Source organism: Lagopus leucura, unplaced genomic scaffold, assembly GCF_019238085.1.
Source record: "Lagopus leucura isolate 7727_CA_CO unplaced genomic scaffold, USGS_WTPT01 Super-Scaffold_73, whole genome shotgun sequence".
NCBI lineage: Eukaryota > Metazoa > Chordata > Aves > Galliformes > Phasianidae > Lagopus > Lagopus leucura.
In genome coordinates this window covers 79,686,345-79,707,354 of record NW_024962252.1, presented here as the reverse complement: position 1 = coordinate 79,707,354, position 21,010 = coordinate 79,686,345, and the positions used below count along the sequence as shown (strand labels likewise).

General features: G+C 40.9%; 1 protein-coding gene and 1 long non-coding RNA gene across 3 annotated transcripts; one reads left to right on the top strand and one right to left on the bottom strand.

The window, feature by feature from the left end:
• Positions 1–5,464: 5,464 nt before the first annotated feature.
• On the top strand, positions 5,465–15,890 carry LOC122194361. Its single transcript, XR_006183123.1, has 5 exons — positions 5,465–5,719; positions 8,766–8,877; positions 10,842–10,921; positions 11,659–11,854; positions 12,530–15,890. It is a non-coding gene; the product is annotated as an uncharacterized LOC122194361 (long non-coding RNA).
• On the bottom strand, positions 9,042–18,772 carry KCNG3 (potassium voltage-gated channel modifier subfamily G member 3). Of its 2 annotated transcripts, none has more exons than XM_042895368.1 (2): positions 18,117–18,772; positions 9,042–9,687 (listed from the first exon to the last, which is right to left on the bottom strand). In XM_042895368.1, exons 1-2 carry the CDS (start codon positions 18,770–18,772, stop codon positions 9,042–9,044), a joined length of 1,302 nt encoding a protein of 433 aa, XP_042751302.1. The 2 variants fall into 2 exon arrangements, with proteins under 2 accessions (XP_042751302.1, XP_042751303.1); XM_042895369.1 differs by having other exon boundaries at positions 18,150–18,772.
• Positions 18,773–21,010: the final 2,238 nt, after the last annotated feature.

Below are 21,010 nucleotides of genomic sequence, written 5' to 3'. Positions count from 1 at the left end.
GCCTAGCACTGCCAGCCAGGAGTGGGAAGGAATTTTCCAACACCGGTCTGCACTGCGCAGTCTCACCTCGAGCAGTGGGCGCAGTTTGGGTGCCACAATCTAAGAGGAACATAAAACATGAGTATCCAAGGGAGATCTACCAGGATGTTAAAGGGTTTGGAGGACAAGGTGCGTGAGGAGCAGCTAAGGTCTCTTAGTTGTTTGGCCCAGAGCAAAGGAGCTAATGGAGGCTCATGGAGTCTGCAGCTCCTCATGGGAGTGGAGGGCAGCGCTGAGCTTTGCTCTCTGTGATAGCAACAGGGCTCTTGGGCAAGGCATGGAGATGTGTCAGGGGAAGGGCAGCTGGAGGTTACAGAAAGGTTCTGCATCAGAGGGTGGTGGGCATGGAACAGGCTGCCTAGAGCAGTGGTCATGGCCTCGAGCTGCCAGAGTTCAACAAGTCTTTTAACAGCACTATTAGACATAGGTTTTGAATCTTGAGTGGTCTTATGAGGAGCCAGGAGTTGGAATTGACGATTCTTGTGGGTCCCTTCCAACTCAGGATATTCTATTTTTTTGATATTACAGATCAGCAACATGGACATTCTATTGGTAATACCTATTCAGCTGCCAGGTTATCTAGTGTTGGTGAGCTTTACTGCAGATGTTTGAGTGGATTTGAGCGGGCTGCAGGATGTGAGGGGCCAGGCTGAAGCTGTAGGCAAAGGGTAGGATGATTTAGGCTATTCTGTATTGCATTGTAAAAGCTTCGCATGACTTACTGCTTTGCTTTGCATGACTGTTTCTTTCCCATTATATGTGACACTTATTGCGGAGGAGGAGAGAGTTTTTTAGCCTACGCTGACACAGAGAAATGAAATGGATATTTGCTCTCAGCTATCTAATCTGAATAGCATTTCAAATGCAACTGGGACAATCTAAGTGAAAAGAAAGCAAAGGTAAGAGGTGCCTCAGTTGTGGGATGTTAATGTTTAACCTTAACGCTCCTTGAGTGAGGATCAGGCGAAAAGAGAAAGTCTAAGGAAGCAAGCAGAATAGAGATGCTGAAGATGGTATCTGCTATTCAGAGGGAAGCCAGTGGGCTTCATAGTCCCTGGTCTTGCTGAGAATAATCTGGCAGGTACATGCAAGCCTTTGTCCTCCAAAATTCAGATGTCAAGCAGATTTTTCTAAAAGCAAAGCAAAATTTATCTTAGCTAGCTTTAATTCTGTACTCATTGTCCATCCCTATTTTTTTTAATTTCTTTTCAGATATATCTGATTCTTCAGTCTCTTGAGGCAACGTAGTTTAAACAGCTGTTGTGACCTACACGCTCAGTTTGTACCCAGCAGGTGCAGCCTGAAGTCACTGCATATAGAGGCAGGTATACGCAAGGAATCTATATAAATTTGAAGGCTATAAGCCAGACTCTGTAGCAGGAATCCACACTTTTAGATTTTAGTTTATTTTTTACTGAAATATTTTTTGTTGTTGAAGATTTTCTTTTCATGGCCTCTGCTTGACTGTGCTTAGAAATTAACCTGTTGGGATTGTTTCTCTTCTATAACATTTATATAGTTTCTATACAATAGCATCCTTACGTCGTGTCAAGGATTCAGGATGCTGTTCATATAAACTGCCTTGGTTTTACTTGTTCATAGCTTTCCATCAAGTGATTCCACTGACATCCAGTTAAACCCTAGCAACAAAATCATGGTGAGAAGCTGTGCTATCTTTGCACAGCTGGTACTGATGACAAAGGTTTTTCGGCAACATAGGAATAATCAACTTCTAAATGCTGCATCCTGTTTTAGCAACTGCAAAATGGAGGGGGAGGAGAGGAATTATATTTGAGTACTTAAAAGTATACCAGACTCAACAAAGTAGTGATGTTCGTGCTGCAGAGAAAAACAGTGTTGCTTGCTTGCACTTTCATCTTGTTTCCTATTTGGTGTTGTGTTTTGGTCTTGGATTATGGATTTTTTTGTTGTATTTTTGTTTTGTTTTGTTTGTTTTCTCTTTGTTTTTTTGCAGCAATGTTATAATTTTGACCCATGGCTATATATTACTTAGGAAAACAGAAGCCTGGTTCCTAGTTGCTACTTCAATATTGATGAAGCATGAATGAAAAGAAATAGAAAAACAAAAAATGAAATTTGAAGGAGTTTCTGGAATACAATGTCTGGAAATAATGTCATTTTTGAAGTTTTTGATTTTCTAGATTTTATTGAATCTCTTCACTGTCTTTTAGAAATTCTTATGACAAAAAAAAAATGTGTTAAATGTTCTCTGAGATAGCAAGAATCCTATTTTACTTTTTGATATTCAGTATATTTGTGGTTACATCTTGGATTGATAGGAGATGCAAGTGCTGAAGATGTCTGTAAAATAATGTGTTAAAACATTAAAAACAAGAGAACTTTTGCTTCCAAAATATTTCAGAAGTTCTTTTAACAAAATATTTGCAGAGCATGCTCATATCATTTATTTCATGTAAAAACTTAGAAAACTGATAAATAAGTGAGATGTAGAAATGCTCATGAGTTCTAAACGAAAGTCTGTTCGTTTTCATAATAATGCAGTGAGCTGATGCCAGAGTAGCTGATAATTCAGAGATCTCTTAAAATATTCAAACTTTTTTCTGAAGAACATTAGTTGTGTTCATTTTTTGGAAGTACACTTGAAATGGCTGCACTTAATGAATCACCAAAGTGCATCTCTATTCTTCTTAGTTCATCGCTTTAGCTCCTATCACGAGCCACAGCAATGCAAGCATTGCGCTAGGGGACTTTCTTGTTACTTTGTAGTTCCAGAAGTATGAATATATTTCAGTGAACTTGAAGCCAAATTTGATCAATTTTTCTAGATTGTTCTTCTGGAATGAAAATGTACTACATGGTTGCTTTTTCTTTTCTGTTTGTTTGTTTGTTTGTTTGTTTTTCCCAATAGTTCTGTTGCCCGTAATTATCATCAACATGGAACTGTTTGAGTTGGAAGGGACCTTTAAAGATCATCTAGTCCAACTTGCCTGCAATGAACAAGGAGACCTACAGCTCAGTGAGGCTGCCCTGTCCAGCTTAACCTTGAAAGTCTCCAAGAACAGGACATCCACCACCTTCCTAGGCAACCTGTTCCAGCACTTCACTACCCTTTATCATAAAATGCATTTTTCTTATATCCAATCTAAATCTCCCCTCTTTTTGTTTGAAACTATTTTCTTTGTCCTGTCATAGCAGTCCCTGCTAGAGTCTAGCCCCTTCTTTCTTATAGCCCCCCTTTAGATAGGTCGCTCTCAGATTGAACAGCCTCAGCTCTCTCAGCCTGTTTCATAGGAGAGGTGTTCCATCCCTTGGATCATTTCTGTGTTCCTCCTCTGGACACACTCCAACAGGTCCATGTCCCTCCTGTACTGAGGACTCCACATCTGGACGCAGTACTGCAGGTGAGGTCTCACCGTCACAGACTATGGGCAGGATCACCTCCCTTGCCCTGCTGACTTCTTTTGATGCAGCCCAGGATACAGTTGGCATTCTGGGCTATGAGGGCACCTTGCTGGCTCATGTCCAGCTTGCTATCCACCAGTATCCCCAAATTCTTTTTGGCAGGGCTATGCTCAACCCTTTCATCTGCCAGCTTGTACTGATAGTGGGGGTTCTCTCAACCCGGAAGCAAGACCTTGTGCTTGGATATATTGTACTTCATGAGGTTCTCCTGGGCCCACTGCTTAAGCCTATCTAGGTTCCTGGATGGTGTCCTGTCCCTGGGTGCACTGACTACATCACACAGGTTGATGTTATCCACAAACATGCTGAAGGTGAACTCAGTTCCACATTGATGAAGATACTAAAGAACATCGGTTTCAGTACTGAGCCCTGCAGTGCACCATTTGTCAGTGATCTCTGTCCAGAGATTGTTTTAATGCCATACAATTACTGTTGTTGAAAAGAATAATCCTTTCTATTGTTTATTGTCTCACAGTAGCTTGTGGATTAAATATACAGATTTTCTGTTAAGTAAGGCTTCAAGGTTCTAAATGACAAGCTTCTCAAAAGCCAAAAGTTGTTAAAGGAAAGTTTTTGCCATGGTACTAATATGAATAGCCACAGAATTTGTTAAAAGTAAAACATTTTATACAGTTAAACATGGTTGTCTTGACCTATTACCCACAAAAGATTTCACAAAATCAGTAAATTTTATTTTATGAATTTAGGCATCTAATTCTGTATTCACATCAAGAAAACATATCCGTTACATTTCCAAATGATAGCATACATTTTTCTTGACAGAGAAGCAAAGAATATATAAATGTTCTATAAAATTATAAACATTTGAGTTTGTAAAGAATAAAGAAGTTTGGCATGTAGTTGCAAACATTCATATTTTATTAATTTGAGTAAGGATTTATTTTATTCATCTACTGTGGCTCTTAAAGTTTCTTGTCAACCATACTATCAGTTGTGCTTGCTCCCAGTGCAGCCTTCTTGATGCTTATCCTATTACATCATTTGTAAAAGATACTCCCTACCTTACATTGCACTTCAGAGGCTATAGATCATATTAGTTTTCCACTATAAAAGTGGTATTTTGTTGTTTCTTCCACATGTGTTGGGACACGTTTTCAGCTAATGTAAACTGCTGTAGCTCTATCGAGGCCAGAAGACCTTTCTTGCTTAAGGAAGTCTCCTTACTATAAACAGAAATTTGTTTTATATAGCAAGAACTGGTGTCCTATATGCTAATGTGTATGTTTTCTTTCGCAAATAAATAACAGAAAATGTTTTCTGAATAATTTTGTTGTCTAAAACAAGTCATTATTTTTATTTTATATTTTATTCTGTTCTATTTTATTTTATTTATTTTATTTATTTTATTTTTCTTTGCAAAGCTAAGGTTCTTTTCTGGCAAACATCTTGTGAGCACACTGGAAAGGATAATATTAAAAACATGAAGGTACCTCCAGAGATCAAAATTCTAATTGGTTGTTTTATCCTGAATCTCTCATGAGGAAGAATGTTCAGAGCAGAGCAGATCTTGTTCATCTTGCTAGCTTATGGGAGACTCATTGCTTTGAATATGGAATTCAGTGTCTGCTGTGTGTGCATTGCTACTGCTGGCAGGCTCTTGAGGCTTGTAAGGTTTTCTTATCGTTATCGAAAGGGGAAAAGACAAGTGGTTTGAACACATAAGGACATGAGTTTCTTTCTGAAACAGCAAAGTTAAACACTAAAGAAGTTGGAGACTGATTCCTTCACAGGGACAAAATGTCATAGACAATACGAAAACCAAGTACCTTTTGCTTTAAATACATAGGTATCAAGAAAGGCATATGGGATTTTTTATCTTCAAACTTGCTGCTGTGTACACCAGCACTGTGCGCACCTACACTGTGCAGTAAGAGTGAATTCCATGTGTTTAAATGGCTATGATAATAAAACTGTAAAATCACCAGTTGACTAAATTAATTGGGATTTTTCATTTGTTTGTTTTTTGCAGGAGTCCATAAAAGAAAATATTATTTCACAGACTTACATCAAAGAAAACTGTCTCTCATTCTTTGCAGTTTTTGAGGATGATGCTCCATGAGGAATTCTAGAAGGAAGATAGATGTAGTGTGGGCACCTTTCAATAACAGTGATTTCAGTAATTCTCAAATGTTTAAGTGGCACTGAGTACCCGAAGGTCTGATGACCCAGTAGGTCAATCTTAAGGATCAAATCTGAAGTTTGATCCTACTCTAAGGTATGATTAACTTTTGCTGTCTTCGAGATGGATAATGGTACTTCAGAATCCATTGGCATTGGTTTAACTTCAGGTGAACAGAAAAGCTGAGTCACAATTTAAGTTGTCTTCATTTATCTTCACTTTTATTATTTGTGTTTTATCTAATCTGTTTCAATTGCAAATGTTTCTAATGGTCAAAGAGGTACCAACCATTAAATATTCTTATTGTACTGGATTAAACTGGCAAATACTAGAAATGAGCCAGTTTGTCCTCATTTGGCTTTGACATGCTATATTTTAAAAGAAAGCACTGTACCCAATGGCTGCATAAAAAACACACAATCTCAAGTACACTTTCAGTAAAAGTTTCACCTGTTCAAATATGTTCTTATTTTGGACCACGAATATAATTCATTTTCTTTACAGTTTCACTAAACAAAAAAATAAGAAAAACACTTGTCCATAGAGAATGGTATAATATATACTGCTAAAAATCAAGAACCCTAATTGCTTAGTATAAGATTCTCTTTTAAGGTTACTGTTGAGGTCGTGTTATTTCAACTTGGTTTCTAGAGAAACCAAAGTCTACATGCTGATAATCAAAACAACAGCCAAAAAAAAAAAAAAAAAAAAAAGCCCACCAACCTTGCAACAGAAGAACCAACCCAACAGTATCTCTTCTTAGTTGTCTTATAAAGAGAGCAGTTTCAAAATAATATTTTATTATAGCTGAATTAAAAATACATAAGGTCATTTTGTCCACATTTTGCCATACAAAAATTGAACATAAACTTTAAAAAAAGTATATATTTCCACAGTCTTATTCCTTTACACAATTATTTCTTTTTATACTGGGGAACGAATTCATTAGTTGGAAAACAATTCATAAAGGATCAAACATTTTGTTTGTGTACCAGATATAACCTGGATCTGTTCATCTATGAAATTTTCCTGTACTTAATTGCTTATATAAAATGATTCAAGAAGCAAATTGATATTCACAAGTTAATATGTGCGTTAATTTTTTTCCTTTGTACAGGCATCTAAAAATTAGATTTATGGTAGTATTGAGTAATACTGAAATGTGTTTTTGTCTTGGAATCAAGATTGCAACATACTTTAAAGTGCATTTCCATTGTATACTGATTTCAAACAATTGTCGTCCTGATGATGAGTTGTTTTGTGGGAGGAGGGTTCTACCTCAGATATTGATTTGGTCAATGAACAAAAGACAAAATCATTTTTAAGGGCATTCATTGGTATTTTTCCCAAGGTTAATGCTTGAGAAATAACATGAAAATCTGAAGGTAGGAGATCTTAACTGGGCATTGGTTTTTGTTTGTTTTTGTTTTTCCATGTTTAAAAGAAAAAATTTGGAGAGAAGTTTAAAAAAAATAGAAGTTTTCTCCTTAAAATTTGGATTATTTTTATACTGTCCAAATAAACTTCTCATTAGAAGATGAAAATATCATTTTCTTCAAACAGCTGTGTTTGGATTTAAGGTTGAAATTTCAGTTCTATCAAGGAGGAGTTTTTTTGTGAGGAGAAAATATTGCAACTGACTATAATATATAATATATGCAGGATATATATAGGTACACATGCAGGAATACAGAGCCAGCATCTCCACCGGAGTAAGACATCTGAGTGTCTCTGAAGTCACTGCTTGCCTAACTAACATCAGATGTGAATCTCACCTAAGAATTTTTTGTTCAACTGATATTCACCACTTTGTGGTTGCAAGAGCACATTCCTGAACTACACAATTCTGATACAAAAGGCATAAGTATAGCAGAATAGGGAAGTTTACAGCTGACCACCTGCGCACCAGAATGTGTCAGTGACAAGAAATGGAGGTATGTTTGTAATGTTACTCAATAATGTGTCCTTTAAAAACTGCTGAAGGAAAAGTCAAGCTTGTCTTTGAGAAAGCTGCTAAAATTATTTTCAGGTCTTCAGAAACATTTTATTTTTCAGTGTATTTCTTAAGACTACTTAAGACTAAGACCACATAAAATGCTAATAAATTGTTCAAGTCTCAAGTGTTCTTTCAGAGTAGAGCCTTCAACATACCAGTCACTGGACAATGTGATGCTTTTCTCTGAGAGAGCAGTTCCAAATCTGTGTTTTCTAGGTGGTACTCATTTTATTTCTAAAGCTATTAACAAATGCATATACAAAAGATGCTTCTACAGCGCAGTAATATTAAATGCATTATTTTAAGGCAAGCACACCAAATTCAACTATGCTGACAACTCTGAACTTTGAGGTTAGTAATGAGGTTCCTCACTGATGTTTATTGGTACCCGAATTTGTAAAGCTGTACCTAAACGTGTTTTAATATGTAACTGCACAGTTCTACATAGCAGCTTTTCAGAATTATACAGTACAAGGCTATTTAGCAGTACTACACAAGAAATGTAGTGAACAGCATTTCAGAACCTAACTTGATTCATTTTAATTTGTAGTTACACTGGAGAATATACCCTTTTGCCAAGTGCAACTTGCACTTCTATTTTTCACTTTCTTTGATATCTTTTGGGCAGCTGCTTTTAATACTTCCATGAAGTGTATCCTTGGTTAGGGACTGTGTAATTTAAAGATGATGGAGAGTCTTATTTGACAGGGAGCAGCTACTTTTGTTTTCCATGCTTTCTCCAGACTGTTTCAAGTGATGGTATTTTATAATTTGTCTTAAGAGCTTTCACTGTGATATAGATAAATGTTTAATTAAGTGGAAAAAAAACAACGCTAATGAATATGTAATTTCAGGTGGATGGAGTTGAACTGAGTGTATATAAAATTTGGATAGCTCTCTCACTAAACTACCTCGAAATACATTTATCAATGCCAGTACTTTTATGTTGATCTTCAAAAAGCACAGCACTTCTATTAAAGGTTTGATTCCAGAGAAGAAAGTAACTGTGGTTAGGGAGATCTTTGCCACAACATTCAGAGCTGCATGTACTTCTGCTAAACATTGCTCTGAATGATATAAGATGTAATTATGGGAATGATGGACCTCAGTGTTAAGCCCATTTATTTGTTCTGCTTTTGTGTGCAGAGGCAAACTCAAGACCAAGCTGGAGTCTGGTTGAGGACTTCTGAATCCTTTTGTGTCATTTTGTTCTCTCAAATTTGACAACATCACTCTCTCTCCTTGCAAGGTGCCCAAGGTAGGTAGCCATCTTTCCTGTCTGAATGGTGATGAGCTTTCTCCGGGCAGGCGAGAATGTTGTTCCATAGGACCGTCCAGTCAAGGAGGAAACATGAAGGGACTTCCCACCATTCTCTGCTAAGACAAAGCTTAGCAAGTAACTACAACAGAATTCAAGTTGGATCAATTTAAGAATTCAGCAGAGAGGCTTCTACCATACCTAGCAGATCGGAACTTGAGCTCATGGTAACACTGCACAAAGCTATGATAAATGAAAGTGATTGGCAAGGCTAGTAAAACGATGCCACTAACCACACAGATTCCTCCAAGAATCCTTCCTGGTACTGTGATGGGACACATGTCACCGTAACCAACTGTGGTCATAGAGATGATCACCCACCAACAAGCAGCAGGGATGCTGGCATAATCCTTATTCTTAGTTCCCAAGTCCAGCCCATTTTCAAGCAGCTGGGAAAGTGCACTGAAAATTGCCATAGCAACACAGATAAAGACAAGGAGCATCACCATCTCTCTGTAACAACGCTTCAGAGTCAGACCAAGTGTTTGAAGGCCAATGAAATGACGAGCCAGTTTAATCACCCAAAAAATCCTCATCATTCTTAAGACCCTCAAGGTGACTCCAGCCCTCTGGAGCTGCGAATTTTCCCCTGTAAAAACTGTCATTAGAACAGAGATGTAGTAAGGAGTAATTGCCAGTAAATCAATAATGTTGAGAGGTCTTCTGACAAACTCACACTTGTTCTTTGAAACGATGAACCTCACAATGCACTCTGCAGTGAACCAGCCTATGCAGATAGCTTCAATTATCCTGTCAAAAAAAAGAAAGCACAGCATTTATGTTCTGTGAAAGGGCTTTGGTGGAGGTTTGATGTTTTTTTTTCACAGACATTACCAAATTGACATTCAGACCTTCACAAATGACAAACAGAAAGCCACACTGTTTTTATTCTGAGCATGAAGCACCAGATTTCAGCAAATAACCTTAGGATCTAATGAGGAGTTTAAACTGATCTGTGCTAAGACCTCATTCACTGATCATTTTCTGTGGATTATGTATGCCTATCCTAATACTGGAGAAATATGCCTACAAAATCTGGGACCCTAGACAAAATGGTGTGCCATCAATGCCAGTGTGTAACATAATCTAAAATACTTCATGGTTTTGTTTTAAATCTGCGAGGCTTGATCCATTTAGGAATGCCAAGGACTGTGGATCAGTGAACTGGTGATGTGTTGATCCAGATTGCTAAACTAGAATGAAAATGAAGATGGAGTAGGTGGAAATCAGCTATTGCATCAGATAATTCATGCAAATTGGCTCTTTAAGAACCAGCTGAAACCAGTCTTATTTGCATCCCAAACAGGGGCTTACCTAGAACTATACTAAACTATATTCAAGATTTCATAGTATTGCCACTGAATACAGATAGTATTTTATTCTTCGCCATAGGGTAAACATAGTACCAAAGTAATAATCTAGTATGCCTTTATGCTGAACGTTACTGAATTTTATATTTTCTTTTAAATGTAACTCCCTCTAAACTGTGCCATAACAAAATGTCAGGGAGCAAAATGATAGGCAGGATTGTCTTCTCAAATACAAATAGCTGCCTTGATAAAAGAAAGCACTGCTCTTCTGGAGGGTGATTTCAGCACTCTCTTGAATGTTTTAAAGTCCTGCATGAGCATGTGAGACTTGAGAGCATTTCCAAATTGAAACTTCTACGTAAGGTAGAAACAGAAGATAAATTTTCTCTGCAATTATTTGATAACGGTAGTGCACATTCTGTTGAATATCACATCTCAAAATAACCCTTTTCTTTAGGAAAAACTGTTCAAACTGTTGTCACTTGCTTAATATTGGATGGAATGGCAATTAATATTTCCCTCTTTCCTTTGTTTGCTTTCACTAACTTTTTGTGTAAAGAAAAAGCCACTCACCAGTACCATCTCTACCAACAGGTCTGACACCTAAGTGACCTTAGAGTGGAGACCTGAAAATACTAGATGCAACTTTTTTCTACTGCAGGTTTTCTAATAAGGTATTGTCTATAGGAAGAATAATGATTTGTAAGTAATAATTTAGCTGTCACTTAAAGTTTTGTTTCCTTAACACATTTACATATACATACATATTTACTGTTTCTGAAATCTGTTGACATTGTTGTTAAGACAGTGGGCTGCTAGAGAGACAGATTCTTCTATAACTGCTGTAATTATGTTAACAGACTATAAAACAACTTTCATAAAAGCTTCATGCACTAAAGTCTTGTTTTAACTTTGTTTTATTCCTTTATTCGCTTCAGTTATATACTAAAAAGTAGAGGCAATAGTAATAGTCAGTTGATGTATATTCATAATGTATGCTATGATTTCAGCCACAGACCTTGTAATGATCTTATTTGTGTTTCACAAATACCAGTGAAAGCCCTGTAAGCAAGGAGCCTTTCTTAATAAAGGGCTTATAAATTGCTTGTTCATGTTAGCAACCTCTGATGTAAGGACCCACGAATTTCAAAAATAGCTTTACCTTAAGAATTATGTGTTCTCTTAAACACTGAGCCTTTGAAGACACTAGTGTTCTTGTGAATAATAATAGTGAATGGTAAGTAGGTCAGATCCCAATTTGGTTTTAAAAAGAAAGTTCGGATCGTAACGCCTTCTAAACAAGTCTTGTACAGAATATATGAAAGTTATTGTATGAATGTGAATTATCGTCACATTGAAAAATCAAGAAAAAAATGTAATTGGGTAAATTCACTTCACTCATTTTTTACAGACATGGCTAGAAAATACATAAAGCTTTCTTCAGTAAAAGGAGCCAAACAGCGAAGTTATAGTAATGAATAAACTGATGAAGGCTGAAAGTGCTTCTAAGTTGGCTGAATCTTCCTGTAATTATTACAAGAAATGTGGCTGGAAATAAATTTGCAGCTAAGAATTCAATAATGTCAACCAACTTTGTTCCATTCCTGGTGAGATTTCTCTGATAATTAATTAATTAATTAATTAATACCTGTGACCTACAACACTGAGCATTTCAATGAAAAAGCCATTCTTAATTTTACCATTAAAAATTGCTATATTTGGTATTTCCTCCTGATGCCCCTAAAACAATGGTGGTGTAATTCCTCGATTGTATCCCAAATTGGCAGGTTATCTGTGAGTCAAATCTTGAAGAAGCTAGGTCCTAATCACTGTGATTCAGTAGAAGTTATCTTTATGAATCACAATTGATTGAGTGTTCTGGTATAACTTTGGGAAACAGTTGTGCAAGTAAAAATCCATGTTAGATGAAATGTGATGAATCCATTCTTTTACTCCAATGGTCCTGAGCATGAGAGATACTGTAAGTCAGTTATACTGCTTTAGGAAGGACTGAAGAACCTTTTATTGTGGACTACAAGAGAGCTAAGGAACATCAATGATGTAAAATGAAAAGCAAGATCAAAATAGTGGAGATGCATTACATCTGCTTGACAATATATTGCACTTCCATTTCTCCATATGTATATATATATACACATTTTATTAATCAATCCTTTTTCTCATCAATTTCAATACATACTGGCTTGGGAGCTGACAAATAACTTAGACACAAGTGAAATGTGTTGTTCCTCCTCTCACTTTTTTTTTTTCCTCATTTGTAGATGGATTTCAACCATCCTAATGAATCACCTAAGAGAGTAAGTGATTTGGTGAGCACAACTAGAAACCTCTGACCTGTTGTGAGACCTAGAGTGCTACATACTATGTTTCCACTTTCAGATCATCTCCCTCTTCCTTATAGTGACTTATCTTTATAACTAAGTTATATCCTTGTTAATGGAGAAATAATACTTAATAAGAAAATTAAAATCCTTAAAAGAATTTATATCAAGCTAAGGCCAACTGAAATTCACTAAGAAGACTAATGTTACCAAACTGTAATCAATTCTTAAAATATTGCTGCATGTTCACATGACAGACTGCCTGTTCCTGAAATAATAAGCTGCTTCAGCATCTGTATCTAAGTGTATAATTAAATCATGAGCTTTATTTGGTAAAATGTAATACCTGTTCTTGTTTAGTGTATGTTTGTTTTATCCATTCAGTTTTAAAACAGCTGAGATCCAAAAAGGAGACAGGAAATGAAAAACAAGCTCATGAAGTATTTATTTGATAACACCCCAGAAAATCTGAATAACCAAAGAGAATATGAAGTTCTAATTTTTAATTAATTATAGGTTATTTCTGCTCAAACTTACTGTTCATTGGCCCAGACCTAAGTCAGATAAAAGACAATGAGATTTTGTTGTTGTTGTTGTTGTTTTTCAAGAAATTGCCTCTTGATACTTAATGAGTCTTTTGGCCATAAACTGGCAGTGAAGCTTTTCTGAGCCTCACTTCCTCTGTAATCCAGTCTGTGTTTAATTTTCTGTTCCGTCTGATAATTTCCTTTTGGAATAGGCAGTTTTATGTACACTAAATAAAAGTGCTTGCAAAATATTTTTCAATCACTAACAAGACTAGTTTTGCTATATGATTTAATTTTTTTTACTATAATAACATCGTAAAGTGTTTAAGCTTGCTGTTATGCCTTGGCCCAATGTGCCAGTTTGTATACTTTTAATATCTCCTTGTGATTCAGTTGAAATCTCCCCAAAATATTAGTTTGTGGCACTGTTACTGATTGAGCTTGTAAGTAGAACATAAACATCAACAAGACACGAGGAAAACGTGAAACAGTTAAAGACAGTCTATGACAGGATTCAAGGCTGTCAGCACTGATGTGTTAAATTGTTGCTAAATCCTATTTCCGTGTCACCTGAAGAACGTCCAAGAAGTAGCCAGAAAGATCAAACTCCTGCTCAGGAAGACTGGTCATCATTTCAGCAAAAAGCCTTTTTTAATCCTTTTGAAATCAACAGGATTTCTGCCTGCCTACAAAGTGCAGAGCAAGGACCATAGAACAGCCAGTTTTGCAGGCATTTTCCCTTCTGTCCCTGCTCTGGTAGCAGTAACTCTTAATGCATTAAATGTTGGTTAGTGCCTGCCTCTTGGGGAGGTGCAATGACCAGCAGTGCCTGGAGAAGAGGAAAATGCGCTTCCCAGCTTCCAAGCAACATCTGGATAGGAGCATTCCAGCCCTGAGGTTCCTCAGCATTTTTGTCACATTCTTGGAACATGGGATTAGCACCCAGCCTTGGTGAGATTGTTCAGGTTCCGCTGTGGCCAGGGAGTGAGCACGTCCATTCATTGTGTTATCTCAATGTTTCAAAAATCTCTTAAATTCACAAGAAGAATCCACATCTGGGTTTTTAAACTAAATCTGGAGTTCTGTTTATTACCTTCAGCCTGCTTTTAGAATTTAGGGAAAAAAGGTGTTTAGATTTTCTCCAAAAAAGAATTTATTATTTTTATGAACAGTTGTTGAGCAGGAACGTTTGGGTGTTCTGAAATAATAATGATTTTTGTGCCTCTAAAATTCAAATGTAACTTTTTAAGCTGATGTTTTGCAGACAGAAAAAAAAGCTGACTGGCATCTGTTGAGAAATGCTGTTTAAATTCTTTTGCCTAACAACACAGCAATCATATACGAGTGACAACTGAGAGATTATTTCAATGTCAATTTAATCGTAAGTGGAAAAGAGGCAACAGTCTCTTTTTATGCTACCTAGCTACTCATATTAGTCTTAGAAAAATAGTAGGTAGAACTGCACTGGCTCTAAGTCAAGCAGCTTCAAATTACATCCTGTCACAGGCTTAAACTCTCTTCAGAAGATGATGCTTCTGGTCAGTTTATGGATGGATCTGTGATCAGAGACTCTCAGAATGCAACTGTTGGCATAGTTCAGAAGAGAGCAAAGATGACTTGAAATTGCCAGAAGCAACAGAAGGGAGACATGTGTCCCTCCTGTCTGCTCCTAAACTGCAGATCTGATGCAAATCTTTAGTTCTGGTAACTGAAACTTGCCAAGTTAGGCAAGAGAGAGAAATCATAGAATGTGAGAAAATTTTAATAGCTCATCCCTCATCCTAAATGTAGACCTGAGGAAGGCAATCCCTCTTCAAATGAGGGAATTATGTTGTCTCTGAGATCTGTGAAATTCAGAGATAAGATTCTTCATCCTCTCTCTCTTTTAAAAGCCTTGGAGTTCTCTGTTGCCGCACTCTAAAGGGTGTTATTGTGAGGACCAAAAACAGATGCACGTTGTTCACCTTTTGACAGTCCTATCATAGTGAAAAGTCATAACAACATAAGGGTCTCCGAGAAGGATATGGGAAAAATTTGGTGGACTCAATTCCTCTTCTGGTGAAGAGGTGTTTGTATAATAGGGAGAAAAAAAAAAAGATATAAACACAGCTGGTATTAATTGGCAGCAGTAGTAACCCTTACTGCAAACATCATTAAAGAGGCTAATTTTGTACATTATGGAATTAGTTACTACCTTGCCCTTAGAAACAACGTCCAGGTATGGGGGAGACACCCTGGCTGAGCTGTTTCCACTACAGCTGCCCTAAGCGGTTCTGTGGGTGGTTACCTCACTTTAGCCACAGAAATGACTTGTGTGGCACCTTTCCAACCGTAAGTAACATAACACTGAGAAAAGGACAGTTGTTTGTTTTTATTGGTAAACCTATGAAAGACTGAAAATGTCAGCAAGATTTTAGGGTCACTGAATTTCCTGAGGTAATGCTCATCTGCTCTAAGTACTGATGGATACTGATTTGAATAGTCAGTTCTATCCAAAATCTCCCTTCTGTTAAGTTCTAGATAAACTCATTCAATTTTTATTTCTAAAAGATTTTGAAATGTGTTTTTAAGGATGTCAAGTCTTTGTACTGGTAACTACAGTGCTATATGTCAAAACCCATCTCCATATTGCAATGATGTCACAATTTATCCTGGCAATAAACATTATTGCATATTATATGTTACATAGAATTTCTTCGTTTCAGTAAGATGCCTCACTTAATAAACAAAAGACAGAATTTCACTTCAAACTTTTGGATGGCTAGGAAACCAGTGGCGAGTTTCTACGAGCATTCTCACAGACAGGTGGTACTGCCAGAGTACATCACTCTATGCACTGCTGTGCAATTTCTAAGGTCAGACTTTCAGGTAAGCTGCTCAGGTTTTGGAAACCTAAGGAATTGTAAATGACATGAAGTCAGATGACAACCAGATACATTAAGTCAAATCCTCTGGCAAGTGTCAATAGGTGCAACTTAACTGGATTGCTCAAAAGCAACGGTAGCTCACTCCTTTCCTCCAAACATCGCAGGCATTTTAGTCATTATGCAGCAGGCAGAACAAGGAAAGGAGTGGCTCTTCTAAGGGACAAGGCCACCTCAGGAGCAAGCTCTGAACAGGCAGGAATACATTCGTGCCTGTTGTCAGTCTGTTCACATTAAATTGCTATTGATTGACATACAGAGATAGTACATGGGCTAAGACACACATGAAATGAACCAGCCTGTGTGTTTGTGTGCAATGGACTTTTTCAAGAAGGTTAGAAATTGTTCACAGCAATTTTTACAGTTGTTATTGCCAATCCATAGACTACTACAGCTGCTTCTAAGGAAACTTACCCTATCGTTGGCAGTGCTCCTTTCCATTTTAAAAGCAGCCTTCCCTACCCTGGCAGGTGCTTGGCTATACAGAAAATCTCATGAGTACTTAGGATCCCAACACTTGTTACGCAATATACAATCAATCAGAGGAAAAAAACTACGTGCTTCTATACATGTTCTTGAAGACGAAGGTACTATGAAATAAAAATTTGGTCATCTGCCTTGTCCATTTGCACATTAAACTCTCAGTGAGTGGAAAATCGTTAATGTCCACAACATAAAGACGTGATCAAAGATATGGCCGAAGTGCCGTCTCTTTGATCACATTGGTTCTATGTTGCTGTTGCATGTATTTTCCCGTATCTAGTGGGGATATCTACATGTCCTGCCTTACATAGAGGTCATGCAGAGCATCCCCCATTTGAAGTAAGTCCGCAGAGGTTATGTAAGGCTTCCTAACTGGAAGAACGTGTAAAAGCAGCTTCTGACATAGCTGCATCTGGGCAGGAACCAAGAGCTTCTCACTCTGTAGCTGCTTTCTTGTTGTTCATACAATTAATCCTTTGGCTCAGCTACAAACAGAAATACAGGTGCACTTTCCATTAAGTTAATGGAAACTAGGAAAATACTTTCCAAGGAATTAATTTAGCTGAATGTGATATATCACATTCCAATTAACTCTATGGTAAAAGATGGTAATTTCATAATGACGGGGCTGCAGTTTCACTGTGGGGCCCCTTGAGCAGAGTAGAAGCTGAACACTTTTTGTTGAATATTCTATTGGTTTTAAACGAAGAGATGTGGGAAATACAAGAAGCGTTTACTTTAATTGGTGTTGTCTGAGGCTTATTTATGAGAGAACTCTTAGTGGAGCAGCGCTCATTCTGTTCCCTGGGAGAGCAGAAGATGGAGAGTGGTGATACCGAAGTCAGCAGTTACATGGCTGTAACCCCGAGCCGAGGTCACAAAGAGGAAAAACAGAGGGGTTGTTCTAGCTTGGAAGACTCGGAGCTGAGCCTAAAACCCGGGCTCTTGTTTCTGCAACTGTTTCACAACGTGTAGCGTGTTTACACGTGTTGTGTCTGTAGGAAATGTAAAAACATATGCTACGCTCGCCCAGCGGGGTACAGGATGAAGCATTTCAGGAGCTTCGCGCTCAGCCCGATGGTCTGCTTAGAGATGCTGAGTGGCAAAAGGGAACGGGGTGAGGCTGCTCCCACGTGCCAGATTTTACCAGGTCAGATCCGTCACGCTGGGTCTGCTCCAGCAGAAGGACCTGTGTGAATACCCGAAGTGTTTTCCCCAAAGGAAAGGAGAAGGGACCTGCGTTTTTTCAAGCTTCGATTCCCTAAATAGACAGTACGGTCTAACGCGATTTCCCGAGCGTGCGAACCTCTCTCTGTGGGTAAGGAGCCCCGCGGCTTCTACGAGGGAGGGCGCGGCAGCTCCGAGACGCTGCGCGGAGAGCGGAGCCGCGCTGTACCCGTACCGGCGGATCCCCCGGCAGCGGAACGCGGAGCCACCCAGGCCGTCGGGGCAGTGCCCTCTCCCCAGCCCCCGGCTCCCGTTCCGGCACTGGGGCTTTCCCCGCCGCGGCTGCAGCTACAGAGAACGAGTACGAGCGGCAGGACAGACGGGACGGGACACACGGGACAGCGGGAAAATAAAGGATCCTCCTACCCTGAGGGCTCCCTGACTGACTCTGCTGTGTACCTGCTCTGCTCCTCCACGCTGCGGTTCTCCGGCGCCCGCCACTCGGGTAGGGTGCTGGCGCACAGCACCACCATGGACACGATGACGAAGAGGATGGAGACGGTGGCCAGCACCTGGGCTGCCAGCGAAGACGTGGGCTCCTCGAAAGTCCGCCGCATCCTCTCCAGCCACTTCCCTCCCTCGGCCGCCGCCGCCCGCCGGGCTTTGCCCCTCGGACCGGCGCTGTGCTCTCCCGGCGGCTCCTCGGCCGAGTAATAGGTGCACGTCTCGGACATGCGGTCGTCGAGGCGGCGCTGGCAGCAGTAGTCGAGGTGGGAGCCCTCCAGCCCCCAGTAGATAAGCTCGTTGTAGAAGGAGAGCTCGCACATGTGCGGCACAAAGCGGAGGTGCCCGTGCCGGACGTAGAGCATGATGAAGCCGAAGGCCTCCGAGTGACGGTCGAAGAAGTACTCGTTCCGCTCCCGGTCGTAGTCGTCGCACACCTCCAGCACGTCCTGCTCCGACAGGCAGTCGTGCAGGCGGCTCACCCGCCGCAGCGGGAAATCCTTCAGCACCTCCCGGGAGAACGAGTACCGGGTGCCCCCGACGTTCAATACCACGGCGGGGCCGCGGCCAAAGTTCATGGCTTGGGCGGGACGGAGGAGGGGGGCGGGCAGGGCAGGGCGGCGAGCAGCGGCGGGGGACAGCGGTTACCCCGGCTCCGCTCGCAGCGCTCGGCGACGGGCCGGGGGGAGGAGGAGAAGGAGGAGGAGGAAAAGGAAGGAAGGCAGAGGGCTCGGGCTCCGCTCGCGGGTGCGGCCGCGGGGCCGGGAGCTCCGCTCCGCACCGCTCCGGTGGCGGTGCCGGGCGGGCGGGAGGCGGGGTGGGAAGGGAGGGGACGCGCCTCCCCCGCGCCGCGCGGAGCCCCAGCCCTCGCCTCGGCCCCACGAGCGTCCGCCCAAGCGCGGGAGAAGTTTAGGGTGTTTTACCCCGAAAAAGCTCAGAGTTGGGATTCGAGCGCTGCTCGCACACCGTGGACGGCGGCTGCCCGGCTCCGTCGCTGGGCTCCTTCAGCCCTCCTCTCCTGCACAGCTGGAGAAGGCGGCTGCGGCGCTCCTCTTTCTCTCTTCTCTCTCCTTTGCTGGGTGGACGCCGCGAGTAGTTTGAAGTCAATCAGCGCCTTCAGCCCTCGTGCCTGCGTTCCTATTCCAGCACGGCAACATCACCCCGCCAGCAGCTGGCAGCTCCCCAGCGCTCCGAGCTCACGGGTTCGCATCACGCGCGGGGAGTCCCTTCCCACCACCCCTCTCTCTGTCCGTTCGTTTCTCCGTCGTCCTACCGCAGCTCTCCCGGCCGCGCCTCTCCCAGCCCGGCGCAACCCGTGGTGAGGCTGCGGGAGCACCCTCGGGTCCGAACGGCGTTCACCGTCCCCGTTCTGTGTCGCTCGGTACATGTGTTTGTCTTTACGGTTGTTGTTGCCGCCGCCACGTTACTTTCGCAGCCGAGGTTTGCACACGTGTGAGGAGAAATGGACGGCCGAGCCGTTCTGTATCGGCGGCTGTGATTGAAAGGAGGAGGCGATGAAGTCGGCTATGTCCCAGCGCCCCGCCTGACCCCGCTTGGCCGCTAGAGGTCCCCGCGCGTCACTGTTCTGCCCGAGAGCGCCGGGAGGAGCGGGGAACCACCCCACGCCGGCTAGGAAGGTGGGAAGGTGAGCCCTTCAGCTCCTCATCAACGTCGTTCTGCTTTCTTTTGAGCATTCTTTTGGGCTTTTGATTTTCATACGGCTGGAAAAGTGTTTGCTTCCAACAACTGCCGCTGATTCGTGTGCTTTTTCTGCTTTTTAATTTTATAAGCAGCAAAAGCTCTTCTAAATCTCTGCACTTATTTATTTATTTATTTGCTTAGATGTGTATGCTTCTGCCCTTCATTCTTTCTGAAACAATTATTAGAATATCTGGTTAAAGAAAAGAAAAGAGAGAGAATAGCAGAATCTGTCCGGAGCTGTGTCAGCAATAAGAGATTATCTGAGTGCCTCCAGTGTCACGCTGTGCTGTGCCTCCTGCTCTGTACACCTCACCACCTGCTAGTTTGCTGTGAGTTTGCAGAGGAGGAGAGCAGAGAAGGCAGGGCCCTGTGCGACAGCGCAGCAGTGTGCCTTCGGGAGATCAATCTGAGGCAGAGGAGCTCCGTGCACCGTGAAGCTCCGTGGCAGAGCAGGTAACATGCTGACAGTGCTGCAGTCACGTTGTAGCTTGAAAGTAACCCAGCAGGTGAAGCATTACAGGTTCCTATGTGAGTTTTTCAATTTTTCTGAATACGGTGATTTTCTCCTTTAGATCAACGCTGGTAACCAAAACTAACTTGATGACAGCAATGTTGGTTGCCTTTTTCTTCCCTCTCTGTGGTCAGGCATGTTGCACTTCAGTTACTTTAGTTACGGTATTACCACATTTCAATAGTGATTTGCTGTATCTAGCTGGTGTCAGTAGCTGTAAGCCATGCGCTCCCTCACCAGGAACAGCAATTTGCTGGGAACAAACACTCAGATTTCAGTCAGGAGTTGAGATTTCCCAAAAAGTGTTCTGATCTGTGGCCCTCTGTGGCTGGTCATGCTGCTGTAGAAATGGAATTGCAGCTTTATTGGTCAACTCATGGAAGTTTGGATGTTTTCATGGGAATTACTTGGGCATTACAAGTGTCAGATCACTGTGTGTCTTATTTCCCAGGAAGTTTCACTGAGCAGAAAAAACTTTTGTTGTTGCATTTTGTGAGTGAAGAAATTTGAAGAACAGGATGGAGATCCTTTAGGTTCATAAGGAAGAGCTATTTCTCTCAGAGAGTGGTCAGGCACTGGAATGGCTGCCCAGAGAGGTGGTGGA

What these genes read in the sequence shown, in the direction of transcription:
- KCNG3 (XM_042895368.1), bottom strand. Translation starts at nt 18,772, where the DNA reads ATGAACTTTGGCCGCGGCCCCGCCGTGGTATTGAACGTCGGGGGCACC. An exon ending in TCAGTCAGGGAGCCCTCAGG is followed by an intron (nt 9,688 to 18,116) that starts GTAGGAGGATCC and finishes TTTTTTTGACAG; the next exon opens with GATAATTGAAGCTATCTGCA.